General features: G+C 39.6%; 1 protein-coding gene across 1 annotated transcript in view; it reads left to right on the top strand.

Moving 5' to 3' along the window:
- The window catches only part of DPYD (dihydropyrimidine dehydrogenase), a 720,294-nt gene that overhangs the window by 469,132 nt on the left and 235,477 nt on the right, over positions 1 to 15,685 (top strand). The window contains exons 15-16 of the mRNA XM_074370016.1: positions 1,043 to 1,111; positions 9,661 to 9,744. Of these exons, the coding sequence (XP_074226117.1) occupies positions 1,043 to 1,111; positions 9,661 to 9,744 (153 nt within the window). The remainder of the gene's footprint in view (positions 1 to 1,042; positions 1,112 to 9,660; positions 9,745 to 15,685) is intronic.

The raw sequence follows: 15,685 nt of genomic DNA, 5'->3' as shown, positions 1-15,685 counted from the left end.
GCTTGACACAAACTCTTTGTGTTACAATCTCATAGTCTTTAAATAGCCATAATAAAAAAATAATAACTGACATGTATCGAGTACTTATATTAGGCTAGTGAAACCTAATAGTTAAAAACTCAGGCTCCCAGTCAAATTGCTGGGTCTAAGTCCTGGCTCTGGTCCCTATTAGCTCATCTCAGTGCCTCAACATCTTCATCTGTAAAATGGGGAGAGTAATGTTGGGAATGATTAAGTCAATGAAGTACAAACCATTAAGAAAGTGCCCAGCACGTCATCAGAGCCGTGTGAGTCTTAGCAGTTCTATTAATACTTTTCTGAGCAGGTAGCACCATTACCCATATTTAACCCATGAGGAAACTGAGTATCTTGCCCAGGGCCGCGCAGTCCCTGGCAGAGTCAGAGCTCCCATCTGGACCCCCTGGCTTCAGAGCAAATGCGAGTAACTGCTACGCTCTATCATCTCCATGAGAAGGTTACTGTAAGGCTATACTTAAATAATCAACATTTAACAAAACGTAAAACTAGAATGCACTCTGACTGTGTAAGGTGTTATTATCCATACTATATAATAAGATGTAATTGAAGAAGACACTAATTTATTTCTTTTCCATACCTTGACACCTTTTAGCTATACCACTAATTATGTTAATAAATATTTCCATGGCATTGTGTAATTTAGACAACCCTTTCACATACACAAATTCATGTCGTTTGCACTATCACTTTCTGAGGTTGGCAAAGTCAATATTATTATCTCTGTTTTAAAAATGAGAAGGCTGAGGATTAGAAAAGGTGAGTAACTTGCTTAATATTCAAAGATAGTAAATGAGAACATCTCTAATGTACGTCTGAAGCCCCAAATTCATCCTTTGCGTCACTCTAATACCTTGCTGGTTTTTCATGGTTTCTTTCAACAGATGGAAAACTAATTTTTAGAATATAGCTTACTATCATAAACATGTAGATGTGAGTATTAATATACCGTTGTGTACAATGGCATAACTATTTGAAATAATATTCTTTTTTTTTTTTTTTTAAGATTTTGATTGCTAGCATCATGTGTAGTTACAACAAAAATGACTGGATGGAGCTCTCCAAAAAGGCTGAGGTAATGATTCCTTTACTATATATTTTTGTTTTTCTCTTCTATTTTTATTCATTTTAGTTTTAAATAAAGAGCTGTCATAAAAAATAACCCAGCAGAAGTAAATTTGAATGGAAAATGGTAACTTAAAACATTTCTATTATAATTTGTTTACCCTGTGTTTTCATTAAAATGATGGAAATGTAAATTTAAAAGGAATCTATTCTATAAAAGTGGTCCCTTGGATTTCACACGCTACCTAAAAATCCTTTATTCTTTGAATCTATGTACTCTTTATTTGCATATTAAGCAAACTGTATATTATGATGAATGCCATGATAAAATTTAATGCTACCTTTGAGAATCTAACTTGATCTTACCTTGCCTTTAGGCAAACTAGTTTGACAGCAAGAGAAGAAATTTTGAATATAAAACTCTTGAATATTTAAAATAGAAAAGGCTCATTTCATACTATTCTAGTCTGAATACAGACACGCGTAGAGGGGTAGGACAGAATGCTCCGAAATGGAACACTAGTCAGCGGGTCTCCTGTGAAATCAATTGAATCTTACACAAACGCAAACAACTAACCACGTGCCTCAAATCTGTATTTCGAACAGAAAAATGCATACTTAAAATTGTGCACTTATGTCCATCATGCTGTCATGAAAAATACTTTAGAAAGTTTTAGCTGGGGTTTCTCTTAGAAATATAGAGGTTATATAGAAATATAACCTAAGAGGACTTAGGTTAGCCTAAGCTAACGACTCTACATTATGGAATATTATAAAGCTTTCTGGAGTGTTCAAAATGTTGACTGAACATTGCATTTGGATATTTTGAAACTGGGAAGGCAAAAATTACTTCTGGGACTTAGCAGGGTGAAATTAAACATGATCGGTAATTGGCTTCGTGATCTTTGGTGCTGGGTCCATTTTATACATGTATTTACCTAATGGACCATGAAATCTTCCGCAGAGCCTGTGCTTGGTCTGAGCTCTGCCAATTTGAAGCTGACTATGATGAATGGCTTCATCATGCCGCTTGTATCTCTGCCTTTCTGTAGAATAAAATGCTTCAGCAAAATATTTTCTTCTGTAATGAGCATTAATTTTTAAATTAATTTTACTTTTAAAAAGCCAAAAGCCTTTATTGTAGTAACATACTAACCAACTTCAAGATATTTTTCATGTTTCTCACATAAGTAAGTAAGTAAGTAAATAAATAAATATAAATAAAAGGGAAAAGAAGGAAGGAAGGAAGAAAAAAGAAAAAGATATGCCTTTCATTCAGTCAGAACAGACTGTGGAAACTCTCCACAGGAAAGCAATCTGCATATCAGGAAATTCATTCTATAGATGGTGTCAGTTTAAAAACAGATCTTCCCTGAAATCTTAAAATACAGACCAGCTCAGGATATACCCCGCGAAGGACCTATCCCCAGGTCTCCGCATCCCCCTGGAGGGCAGCAGTGGGTAGCCTGAGTCCATCTCTGCTCAGATGGTGGGCACCCAAAAGGCTCTGTCGAGTCAGTATTTGGTTTTGTTTTTATGAGCACATGCCTCGAAACAGATTAAAACAGATTTCCTTACAATGGGAGAGCCCACAGTAAAACAAACCAACAGAAACAAAAAGTGTTCAAGCCGGCATCACTGTTACTACTTGCAGTGTGTGGTGATAATGGGCAGTAAAGAAATCCAAGCTAGCGCGCCAGCTGTTCTCGCAAGCCACTGGTTTTAAGTTCGGCAAATCACTTAACGCGATGATGGATATACTTTAAATTCATGAAGTTCCTCTCCTTAGAGTAGATTAATTATTGAATTACGCAATAGGGAATTGAGGAAATCTGCTATCAGCTCTTTACTGTTATATCTGAAAACAGAAATGACACGTGTGTAACAGAAGAGATCCAGTTGTACAAAAACACGAAAAAATAAAGGCTGAGAAAGTCTGTGTCAGAATGAAAATGCACACAAGGTGCGCTCGTTATTGTTTGTTCCACTACCATTTTATTTTACTATTTTGAATAAATATTTATAACTACGTGGGGTGGTTAAAAGAAACAGAACCTAAGTACATCCTTAAAATATCTTAAATTCTACTGAATACTGCTTTTAGGAGTTAACGTATACCCAGTGTATCTTCTTTATCAAGCACATAGTCTTAGAAAGAGAATCATGTTAAACCAGACCTTCCTTTTCACTCTAACCCTACAATTCACAGGCTTTTAATGTCTTCTTTTATGCATTCCTCAACCTGGTTTTAATTTGTCATGTTTTTTTGAGGACCATGAAACAGAAGTTGCCTCTGGAAGAGTGTTTACAGCTTGGCGTCAAATTAGTAGCATTTTTAGGCTCTGCTCAATTTAGGGGGGTTCAGGTATCTAATCACGTGCTCTCCTGCTTTTCTGGGACGTTGATAACCTATTCCAGTCCCACGCAGGGAAGATCTGTGAAGCAGAGGCCACTCTGTGCAGAGGGCCTGACCAGCCAGGACAAAGTGAACGAGATGTGGCTTCAGCTGTGTAGATACGTTCATAGTTTGACTGGGTACACCAAATTGAACTATACTGAAGTCTCACAATATTGAGTCTAAAATAGTTCTGGAACTCATTTTAATACACTATGAATCCATTTCTTTCTTAATGTGTTAGCTTAGAAAACAGAGCCTGAGTCAAGGTTCACGTGAGGATGCTTCACTGAAGGATTCGATCCCAGAGCAGGAAGAGTGAGGGGAGAAAAATAAAGGTGTCAGGAAGAGGGAAGGCAGGCCCAGGGTGGTGCACTCCAGGGCTGGCTCCAGCTTCCTGAGGAGGTGGGGCCAATGGCTCAGTCCCGTGGGACAGGGCTGGCTGCCTGCCACAGTTCAGGGGAGAAGAAGGGTGGGCGAGGGATCCACTGCTTCCTTCCTGTCTCCTGTCTTTGTTGGTCCAGTTTTACACCCCAGGGTTTGCCTTCCTCTGCACTTTCGGGCTGTGTGTCCTACCCGCTTCCGACAGCAGCGAGGGACGCCAAATCCCAACCCCCGCAGAGCACGGGCCCTCCTGGAGCTCCAGCTTTGACAGGTGCCCAGGAGGCTGTGACAAAACCTAGCCCTCCTCCTGATGGAGCTTTGAGAGCTGGCAGTGACCGGAGATGTGAGGATAGCAGCAGGGGTTCCTTTTTAAGCTCTTGGCAAAAGCTGGGGTGGCAAGAAAGGCAACACATTTGAGGAGACCTGTAAGCGGGGTGTGGCTCAGTATGCGCCACCAGCCTCACCCGAGTCGGTCTCAGAGGGCCCCAGTCTGCTTGCCCTCCGTCAACCCACAGTTTTCCCACTACCTTTCTTAAGATACAACTCTTAACTTGACCTGCACGGTGCGGTCCCCCTGACGTCACCTGGGTTTGTTCTTTATATTCCAGCCCCCACTAGCCATCTTTCCCTCCTCCTGCACATTTCCAACCAGAGCCTCTGCTGATCCCTTGGCCTGGAAGCTCCTCTCTTCCTTGCCTCTGAGCTCCGTGACCAGGAGGTTCACCTCCCTGTCCTACTTCAAAGATCCTGTCCTCGGGACCCAGTTTACTATAAAGCAGCTGAAGCTTAAGATTCAGAGCTCTTGCTTGCACAAGCTACTTCCAAACCCTCGTACCGAATTTTGTGTTTGTAATTTTAAAGTTATTTTTATTTTTAAAAGAAGTTTCACCACATTGTTTAAACATTGGGCTCCCTCAAACCTGGATCTACTTCTGTGTGTACCTTTTCTCTGCAGAACTTAATAAAACGGTGATTAACAGAGGTGTCATCAGCTCTGTCACCAGTCTGTCACCCATGGGAGTGTTTAATCCCCAATTTCAAACACAGGGCTTTGCCGGCCAATGGCTATTCCTTAAATATTTGTTGAATGAAGTAAAATAGAGGCACAGAGCTAGGGTGCTGGCCCGTGACAGACGAAAAGGGAACAATTACAGAATAAGTGGAAAGGGTGGCACTTTAATTCGCACAAACGAACTTGAGGTAATTAAGAGCCAGAGCTGAAGGTTTTAAGTCAGAAACTGAGGAGCGATGGCCAGAGGTCAGCTAGACTGGTCGTGTGAGACAAGGGAAGCCCAGCTGAGAGGCACAGGGGCCAAAGCCAGGTGGCTACAGTATTCCTAGCAGAGAGTCCCAGTAAACCACTTCAAAGCCAGGTGCTCATCATTTTTTTTTTACCTGTATCTGGGTTAGCAGTGCGTCATAAAACTAGATAAATGTTAAAGTTAGGAGATCTCAAATAGGCTGAGGTGAAAAGCAGAGAGAGGGACGTTACAGAAATATGTAGGGCCAGTTAAATATGTCCCTGAACGGTGATGGGAAGCAGGACAGAGTGGAATCAGGAAAGACAGGTACCTAGTTGGAGACAAGAGGTGGCCACTGACTTAGTGTCCAGTGGGGCCCAAGCCAGTTCAGTGTTTACCTGTCCCACGTCTACTCCAGAGTAGCTTAAGATCCCCGAGAACTTGTGTCCCCACTTCTGGGTAGTTGAGACTAGATGACATAGTTGCTACGTAGAAATACATTGGACCTTGTGTGTTCTTTTAACAGAAGAAATTAAGAGGAATCCAGGAAGTGTGGCTTTCCTGCCTCACCAAGGGAACACCCTCCCCACCCTGCTGGGGCTCTGAGGTCCTCTGGCTGGTCCCCCCCACCCACGGAAGTCTTCCCTTCCCACTTGGGCTCTGATGCGCAACACCACGCCAGCTTCCACACGTCCGTCCGTCCTTCTCACTGTGCTTGGGCCCTGGCACCCTACACGGGGCCCTCGCAGCTCTTCCTCAACTCTTCCTAGTCTCCTACCTCGCTCTGCCCCAACCAGTGACTTTCGAACTGCATTGATCAGGAAGGAAGGGATAAGTGAGAAGAACAGAGATGTGGTTGACGTGTTGTATGAGGGCTTGCAGTTTTGCTTCCCTAGTTTCTCTGAGAGTTTTGTTTTCCTTGTTTTAGAAACAAGGAAATGGAGGCAAAAAGTTATTAAATAGTATGCCCAAATTCACACAGCTAGGATGTGGTAAAAGTGGAATTCAAACACACGAAGCCTGGCTCCAGAGTTCACACTATTAACATATCATTCTACTTCATGCAGATAAATGGATGATAAATAGATAATGTATGAAATTAGAAACAGCAAATTTTCTATGTCACTGCCTTCACTAGATTACTTTATTGTATAATCATTTAGGTGAGGTAGAGGAAACTCTGGGCTAAGGGACTAAACTGAAAAGCTTGTGACTAACAGGAGTCAGAAGGCACGCTCAGTTTCAGTTAATTTAACATTTCATGCTAATTCAGCAATTAAGGCTTTTTCAGGGCATATAGTTGCTTGAAAAAGAATTAGCTGCCTGTTAAGGTGGTGTACATCCTATGGCAGGAATATGCAAGCGGAGGCCAAATGAATAGTCCCCATCTCTTAGTGTTGGCTTGAGCAGGATCAGCTCAGTTTCGAGGGCTAGATGCTCATTTCAGAGGTCCTTCCAGGTGTGTTTAGGGCTTCTGTACGTCTGTTAACACTGGGGACATTTTTAACAATTAGTCACTGAAAAGACTTTGAACTGGATAGGTGGTTTTACAGGATGTTAATATTTACTTAAAGTTTAGAATCTTTCAGGATGTCATTATAATGTTCTCTCAACACAGTGAAACAACTCTAGCCATGAAATTTGTGATTTCTGATCACTTATGGTAGTAACTAAGAACACAGGCTCTGGTCTCAAAATTCTTAGGTTTAAGACCTATTCTCATTTATAAGCTGTAGGACAATGAGTAAGTCACTTGAACTCTTTGTGCCCCGGTTTTATCACTAGCAAGATGGGAATAATGATCTATCCCACTGCAAAGAGCTCAGTACAGTATCTGGCGTATTGTAAGTGCTCAGTAATCATCAGTCAGTGTTGTGTGCTGTGATGGCTGATGGTAAGCTTGTACTTACACTTCAGGGAATACGTATAATTTACATGTGTATACAGATGTCACCTAAAGCCCATCTAACCCAAAATGTTGTTGAATTGATTGGCTATTAATTTCTGCATTTCAACTATATGAAGCAGTGTAAAGGAAATATTTGGAATAACTGAGAAATAATAAGGAAAGTGCAGTATTGTATAGAATGGCAATTTACAATCTTTTAGTGAAGCTGGGAAATCCCACATGATGCGGTTTTGAGATAGGTCATATTATCTGCAGTTTATACTTGAGTAGATGGAGACAAAGAGGGTAAACTGACTTACCCAAAGCATCCCCAATTCCCTTAGCAGACCTAGGTTTAGAACTCAGAGTTTAGCAGGTTGTCCTTTGTCTAAGCTCACTACCAATCCAGCAGGAAAAAAAAAAAGTAGCATGATGCGTGGTAATTTTCAAATAAACTGAAGCATTTTAAAATCGAGTTAGAGAAGTAGAAGCCGTCATAAAACCATGTTAGAAAATAGGCTGAATGATCAATTGAACGTTCACAAACGTGCAGAAGAAAAAGCAGACTCACTGATGAATAAAGGTGGTAAGGAAATCAACTGAGAGCTACCTAGAATTCTTAAGTTTGTTGAGTTCCTGTTTAAAATTCATAAAGCAGGAAAAAATAGGCTAAAATTTTGAACATTTAGGAAGAAAAGAGATACTTGAAGGAAAGCTGGAAACTGTTGACCTAAAAAAGGGTCTGATACACTTAGAGAATAATGAACTTTATAAAAAGTTCTTGCATGATGTGATAGACATGTTGTGATGTTGCAGAAACTGTTTCAAGCTTCTAGTTTACCTTACTTAAAAAAAACGAAATTGTGGCATTTGAGGAATTCTGGAAGTTAGGTAAAAGAATATCAAAGCTGAATCCTTTCATTTATCTCCCATTCCTCAAATTACAAAGTGTTCTGTTCTTGGAGTTTTTTACAGAAGACTTCTCAAGAATTCTGTGGTTCTCCAATTATTTTAAGAATGCTTAGAGTGGACTATTTTGTTCATTTTTTTGTATACTGATGAATTAATGAGTTAAGAATGATTCCTTTTTAATTATTAAAGTAAGACAAAATTATCTGCACTTCATGTTTCTTAGCATGGACTTCTTAAAAATACAGTAAAATTGATTATCAGTTAACAAACATGAGGGAAGTAAGTGAGGGAGATGAAGGTACAAACTTCCAGTTACAAAACAAAGGAGTAACATGTATGAACTGCACAGTGACGTAGGATGGTGCATGGTGACAGACAGCGACTAGACTTGGTGATCATTTTGTAGTGTATAGTAATGTATAGCAATGTATAGAAATAGTGAATCACCAGGAACTAACAGGGTGTTGTAGGCCAATTATACTTCAAAAACAAGCAGACTCATAGAAAAAGATATCAGCTTTGTGGTTACCAGAGGAGGGTGGGGAGGGGGAGGGGGAATTAGATGAAGACAGTCAAAAGGTACAAACTTCTGGTTATAAAATAAACAGGGATGTGATGTACTACATGATTAATATAATTAACACTGTCATATGGTATATATAAAGTCGTTAAAAGAGTTAAGTCCTGAGTTCTCATCATAAGGACAGATTTTTTTTTTCTTTTTCTTTTGTTTTCTGTCTGTGTGAGGTGATGTTCACTAGACTTGTGCGAATCATTTTGTGATGCACGTGCTATATCATTGTGCTGCACACCTCAAACAGTGCTGTGTGTCAGTTATATCTCAGTAAAACTGGAAGAAAAGAATTGAAGCTAAAAAGAACAAAACCAAGAAAATAAAGAAGCCCAGTACATATGTTATATATCTGTTTTCTTTTTTTCACCTACAGAGAAAAAGTAGAAAATTACACACTGAATTGTTAACATTAATTACTTTAGAGGTAGGAAATTCAAGGAGAGAGAAGAAGGACTTTTATATTTTTATCTACTTTGGTTTAATTTGAACTGTTACCAAAATCTTGTTTTACCTTTGAATTTTTTTTAAAGCAACAGAACACAGTGAACAGTGTTCCAGTTCGGGGAACTAACACGCTTGAATGCTTCGAAGCACAGGAAAGCAGTGTTAATAAATAATGAACGTTAATTGATTTTAAAAAAGAGCGTTTAAAATTTTACTCGTTTTCATCCACCTAGCCTGCTACATTTTCCTTTGCACGGCTCCTTCCAGTACCGGTTATCCACAATTAGTTAAGATTCGTTTCTATAAAAGTAGAAGCTGTGGAGGGCAGAGGAAACGGGATGTCAAACAGACCTGAGTTAAAAATCTCTGCTGTATCACTTGATAACACAGGTGGTCATTTAACCACCCTGGGCTTGGGTTTCCTCATCTGTAAAATTGGTTCCCTAATAACCCAAAGATTATGAGCGTTAGTGGTAACAAATACAGAGCATAGAGCAGTGGGTGTCATCTTGTAAGCACTCAATGAATATTTGCAGTTGTTACTGCTGTTGGTGTAGACACACTCGCTCGAGAGTCAGAGTACACCTCACAAGGTGGCTGCGGGAAGCAGAGAGGTTAAAATCCGGCACACGTGACCTAGGCTGAGTTATCCGTGGTGAAAGCGAATCAGTCCGCCAGTAAAGCTTTGCCTTTTCTTTCGTTTTCCTCCCACATCTTAAAGGCTTCCGGAGCAGATGCCCTGGAGTTAAATTTATCGTGTCCACACGGCATGGGGGAGAGAGGAATGGGCCTGGCCTGCGGGCAGGTAAGGACCTCCACAGCTGCCCTAAGTCCGTCTGGGTGGCGGGACAGGCCCCGGTACCGCCGGTGGCTGAACCTCAGGCAGGAAGGCGGGAGGATGAGATGACTGGCTTGAGACTTCTAGGTCTGCATTGTTTAAATATTTAGTGCTTAAACAGTGGAAAATGAAGGAAGCTGGAATTACAGCGACTGTTCAGTTTTATTGAGGAAAACATCACATTATGTGCTTGACAGGAGGTAATATCATAACAAATAGTTTTTAAAAGCACTGAAGCAGAATTAGCTGATTTCAAATGCAGTGTTCTTTATTCATTCCTGGTGCTGATCCAGTTTCCCTGGAGCAATATACTGTACAAAATGCATTGTTCATAGTGATTTTGTAGTAAATGGGGCACAGCACAAATTGCATTTTACATTTCTTAGCATATGATCATTATTCCCTAACTGTGTTTTGGGAGTTGCAAAAAGACTTTGATGCTGTTTTTATTTTTGGATACAATAAATGGAACCTTCATGCTAAAATACTTTCAAACACCTAATGAATAAAATGTGGAAATATATGTTAATATGTAGAAAATTCTGCATCTTTATGTAACTAGATGCAGTGTTACATGTTAAGGAGCAAGGTAAAAGCTTCATGCTTAAAAGGTGAGTATTTTGCATCTAATTTAGCTTTTAAGTCCAGTGGGAAATGGTGTGAATTAAATCATACAAATTGTTGTAACTTGTGACAAATATCCTGGTTCTGGAAAGTTTCCTTTTATTTTCGCATCCAGCACAGGGCCTTGTGCATAGTAGGCGCTCAATTCTTCTTCTTCTTCTTTTTTTTAAGTCATAGAATTATTTGAATTAAACTGAGAGGCCAGAGGCCCCTAACTTGAAAGGGCAGAAATTTTTGCTTATTCAAATGGACATAGGTTGCTGTTTTCATATGAGCATTCAGGGAGGAGTTTAAAGTACCTTGTAAATATTTAATTAACATTCGGAGTAGATTTGTGACTTGTAGGAAACCATTCTTTCGTAGTGGCAGGAGAGGGTGGGCTAGTCAAATATTTTTTAAGTATATCGTGTGTTCCACTTAGAACAGTTTACCCAGAAGATCAGTAAGTCTGGTAACAGAACAAACCTCAGAATTACCTGTAGAGGGAAAATACCAGTATGTTAAAGCATCATTTTTATAAGTCGCATGATTAGGTAACAGTCAGTGTCATTGATTAAAATGAGGAAGGCTCCCTAAAGGACACCTGAAGCAGAGCCTAAGGGAGTCAGGTTTCTCTCTTTACCCCTTTCCCAGTCTCTGAAACTTAAACCCAAAATGTCTTTCAGTTCCATGGACTGAAACAGCTGTGGAAAATTTAAATCTATTGACTAGTTTTTAAAAGAAAGATGCATTTTCATATATATTCCTTGCCACAAGTATGAGTTATTTTGAAAATGTTGCCGAACCTTGAGTTTATTTTTCAGAGTGGACTGTTGCTCTGTGAACACATCTGAACGTATCCAGCTGTTAAGCGTCTTCTGTGTAACCTCTCCAGAGAGTGATTTAGCCACATAAATTTTTGCACAGCCTTTGGCGGAATGAGGATGCAAGTGCTAAGATTTTGCAGTCAGTTATCATTAAGATTTCTAAAACTCATGGAAAACATATGTTCCAAAAACCATTGTATCTTAGGCTAAAGGAAACTTGGGAACATTTTCATTTCACTTGTTAGTTATAATCTCTAAAACGAAAGCAGTCTTTCTATTAGTCAAGTTTAGAAATTTCCTTTTGAATTATATTCTTTTGTAAATTATGTAATTGAAAAACAAAGAAAATTTAATTGTTTTGCTCCAACATAATTTAATGATTACTCTGCCTCAGGACACATGAATGTTCAGTATTTTAGATGGCAGGAAGAAAGAATATTCGTGCATTGAAAAAACCGCTTTACTATAATTCTGACTTTTTAGAGTGGGCCCAAACACATCTGGGGCTCTCATATTTTCCTTTCTTTCTTTTTTTCCCCTTTTTCTGCCTCCCATTCCCATTGCCTCTTCCTCCCTCCCTAAGATTCTTAGCCTTGAACACTTGCAGGTTGATGGGATGGGGAATTTGTATTCCGTGTTGGGGGACTGAGAAGCCACTCCAGTTCCTCTTCCCAGTCACCGTGTGATCCTGAGTTCCACCCGTTGGGAGCTCCCTGTGTGCCAAGCACAGAGCTGTGTGTATGGCCAGAGCCTGATATGTGTTTGCTTCATGAATGAGACAAATTCATATTAGTTCCACGGTTAAAATATTTATCTGTTAGAAACATTCTCTTGTACTTTCACAGTTTCTGGTGTTTCTAGAAATCCTAATTTTAGCTCCTTAAGAAGAGGAGAGGATCATAATACAGTACATTTTCCTCTCTAAACATCTGTTTTTTCTTCCTTTATCTCAAATATTTTCTTGCAAATATGAAATAAGTGAAAAATACTGCCTTTGTACCTAAGTGATTTTAAATTGACTATATATGCGTATATATTTAAGCATATACATATTTATTTAAACTGTTTATAAATGTCCCCATAAGGGACCAAAAATTGTGAAATTCATGAATAGAGAAGGCTATGACCTTTGCAACATACAGACATCATATGTATATTTACGGAATTCATAGAAATGAAGAAAATCTCAAGATGACCTTGGGAATTTGAATCATCTATTTCCTGCAAAGTGAAACTTCATATAAAATCTTAAGCACTTACCATGACAGTTTCTAGCAACCTCATTCTGTATTCTTTCCATCAACCATCTGTGCCGCCTCGATCAAGCCAGCTCACCCTCCTGAAGCATCAGTGTCCATGTCTGTAATACAGGATTGGAACTAGATGATCTCCAAATCCCCTTCCAGCTTTAATATTCTTTGAATGCTAACATCATAGGTCACAGGCTAATATGTTATTTTAAAACTACCTAGAAAGAGCATTGGTAAAACAAAAATAACAAAAAAATAAGCAAACGCATATAATGTTTTTCTTTTCAAAAACATTAATGTTTCCTCTGGCCTGCATAAATGTCAATGTTTTACTTTTTTAATTCTATTTTTTATATCAACCAATGCTGCTCACTTTTTGGTGTATCTTATTTTATCTGATGAATGAATAGCTAAGTAGCATTTATTTTAAAAAGCTTTGGTTTAATCTTGTATTTAACATGGTTAAAATAGAAATCTTGTTCTTTTAGTAGGTCAGCCTGTTCTTCTATCAGATTTTTGCCACTTTTTTTTTAATGGTGTCGCCCAAAAGCTTGACGCTCAAGCAAAGGTGAAAATCTATTCCAGTTTGAGTTGTGTATACTCCGAAGACTCAGACTTACATTCCATTACAGCATGGAAACAATCTTTTCCTCTTCTTTCTTCTGCTCACAGTAATTCCCTGAAGTACTGTGAGTTTGTATCCCACTTAATAAATTAAGAAACAGGAAACAAACAAACAAAACCACTGAGTTTCCATGTTTCACAAATCTGGTCAGTGGCCACCAGGACCTGAGCTTTAATTAGCATATAAATCTGAATATAGGAAAGGTACTGAGAATAGTTCCTAATAAATTAGCATTTCAGTATTAGTGTTAAATATTATTATTATTGACTGAAAAGTAGGTGCAGGACTAAGTCAGAGCTAAAGTCACAAACAACCCTGAACCTGCTATTTAGGTGTTTGGTCTCTCGGGAATAAGGGAGCTTCTCCAATGTCTTAACATTCAGATTTGAAGTTGTCTACCTGCAATCTGTGTACGCCAATTCCCGTGACAGCACAGCGCGTTGCTTCACAAATACAATCGAACTATGCTAAATTCTGTGAAGTCCAGATGAAGTGGACACCTCTCTGGGGTCTTCTCCCTTTCTGAAATGCTCAGTGTTCATTTGGCATCAAGTGAACATCCCTCTTTGGTTCTTTTAGAATCATGTTGCGTATTTTTACTTCCATCCTTCAGAACCTCCTAACCTAGATTCGCACGGGACCTGCATAGGGCTTGAATCGCTTTCTATTGTTGTGTTTTGCAATTATTACCAACTTTTTTAAAACAGATAGCCGGACAGAAAAATCCTATCACTTCTCTTAAAGCAAGGAAGTTATGGCCACACTTGGCCCGCGTTGCCGTGCAGCACTGACCAACTAGCGCAGAGTGAGGCCCCCTTCACACTGTCTGTGTGCCTGTAAATAGCAGCAAACATATGACCAAGGGTAAGTGCTCATTCTCAAACACGGGTTTGGTCAGTATGGGCCTCTCTGATTTCACCTTTAAGGACTGAAACCAAGCCTTCCTGAGATTTGTGCTGACCCTCTGAGTTCCTGACGCTGAAGAGTCCCTAGGCTGCCTTCCTCAGACCGCAGTACCTGTCATTCTTAGATCCTCCATCAGCTCCCAGGGGAAAAATAGTGGAGGGTGGGGGGCAGGGTGTGGGATAAGATAACTTGCCTTCGGATTTGATCCTCCACGAAGCAAAAAGGAAGAGCGAGAGGTGGCATGTTCCTTGGGACTTCGCAATGCTAGTTACATAATCCTCTGCAAATGATGATTTTTTTTTCCTTGCCATCAGAAAACACACATTTTTAAAGCTTTTTCTTAAGTTCCTTTTCATACCAGCTGTTTTCTCCTTTGCCTTGAATCAATTACGTGGCATAGTAAAACACAGAGTTTCAGAACGGAGAGGAGCCTTGAAGATTTTCCAGCTCAACTTCCTTATTTATAGGAAAGGAGCTGGGGTCTGGGAAGTTATCGAAATTGCCTTAGTCTGAGGTAACCAACTAGCAGGGCCCACGTGGCTAAGGTGACACCCTTATCATTGACCCCCATTTGGTGCTCCGTCCAGGAGTTTTTACTGTGTCATTTTGGGTGTAACCAAATCTTTAGTCAGATTAACCAGTTTCAGTCAATTCCCTGGGAACCTTTTACTCTGTACCTTTTTCAGTACTATTATTCCCTCTGCCTGGAATTCATGTCTTTTCAAACAAACTTATTCAAATAAAAATCATCTGTTTAATTCTATTTCACATGACATCTCATTTACTATTTGGGTATGTCTTATCAATCCACCACATTGTCCCTGAGAAAGGAAAACTGGTATGATGATAGAACCCATGATACATGAATAGGTTACAGGCAGAAGCCAGCTGCGTGCTCTCATTTAAATCTGTGGTGACCTAGAGACTGAATCATTGTCAGTATATTTGGGTTTCTTTACTTAACAGCTCTAAGAGGCTTCAAAGGTGTTAGCTCCCTGGCCCTGGCAGGATTCTGGCATTCAGTGTTTTAGACGCTTTGGGTTGCCCTCGTCGTCGTTGCCCTCCTCGTAGGTGTGGTTGCTAAACAGAACACAGCTAGTTCAGTAACAATTCCTTTGGATGGAAACTTCCAAAATGAGAGTGTGTAATCGGAGGGAAGGCTGCTGTGTCCTGAATAAAGATGGCAGTGCCCCCATCATCACCTGCTCTGCTCTGCTGCCTCACAGCGCCTCCTACATCCTGTGTGCAGAATTTCACAGTACTGGAATGCTCACGCAAACAGCCTTCATGTTAATTTTATCACCAGGAAATACACATACAGTCCTGCTTTTATGATAATTTAGCTAAGCCAAACCAAATGGGTTTAAAAATGGTAAATTTTAAAATGTTCCATGATCTTAAAAAAAATGATTGACTTACATTAAGATCACCCAAAGCAACAGTTTGATATTTCCCTCATACTCTGTTCTGTGTCCAAATTTAATTTACATAAACTGTTTTTATTAAAAAAAAAAGAGAGAGAGAAAAAAAAGGTTTTGTTTCTATTACAACCTGCCAACATTTTTCATAAAACACAGATTATTACTCTTCTTGCCAGGGAGCAGATGTCTGTCACCAGGAAGAGAGTCCAAAACTAAGTATGAGGTCCACATTGCCCCAGATGTGCCAGCATCTCCCTTGGGAAATAAAGCCTTTTT

Source organism: Camelus bactrianus, chromosome 9, assembly GCF_048773025.1.
Source record: "Camelus bactrianus isolate YW-2024 breed Bactrian camel chromosome 9, ASM4877302v1, whole genome shotgun sequence".
In the NCBI taxonomy this organism is placed as follows: domain Eukaryota; kingdom Metazoa; phylum Chordata; class Mammalia; order Artiodactyla; family Camelidae; genus Camelus; species Camelus bactrianus.
This window is presented reverse-complemented; position numbering and strand designations above follow the sequence as displayed.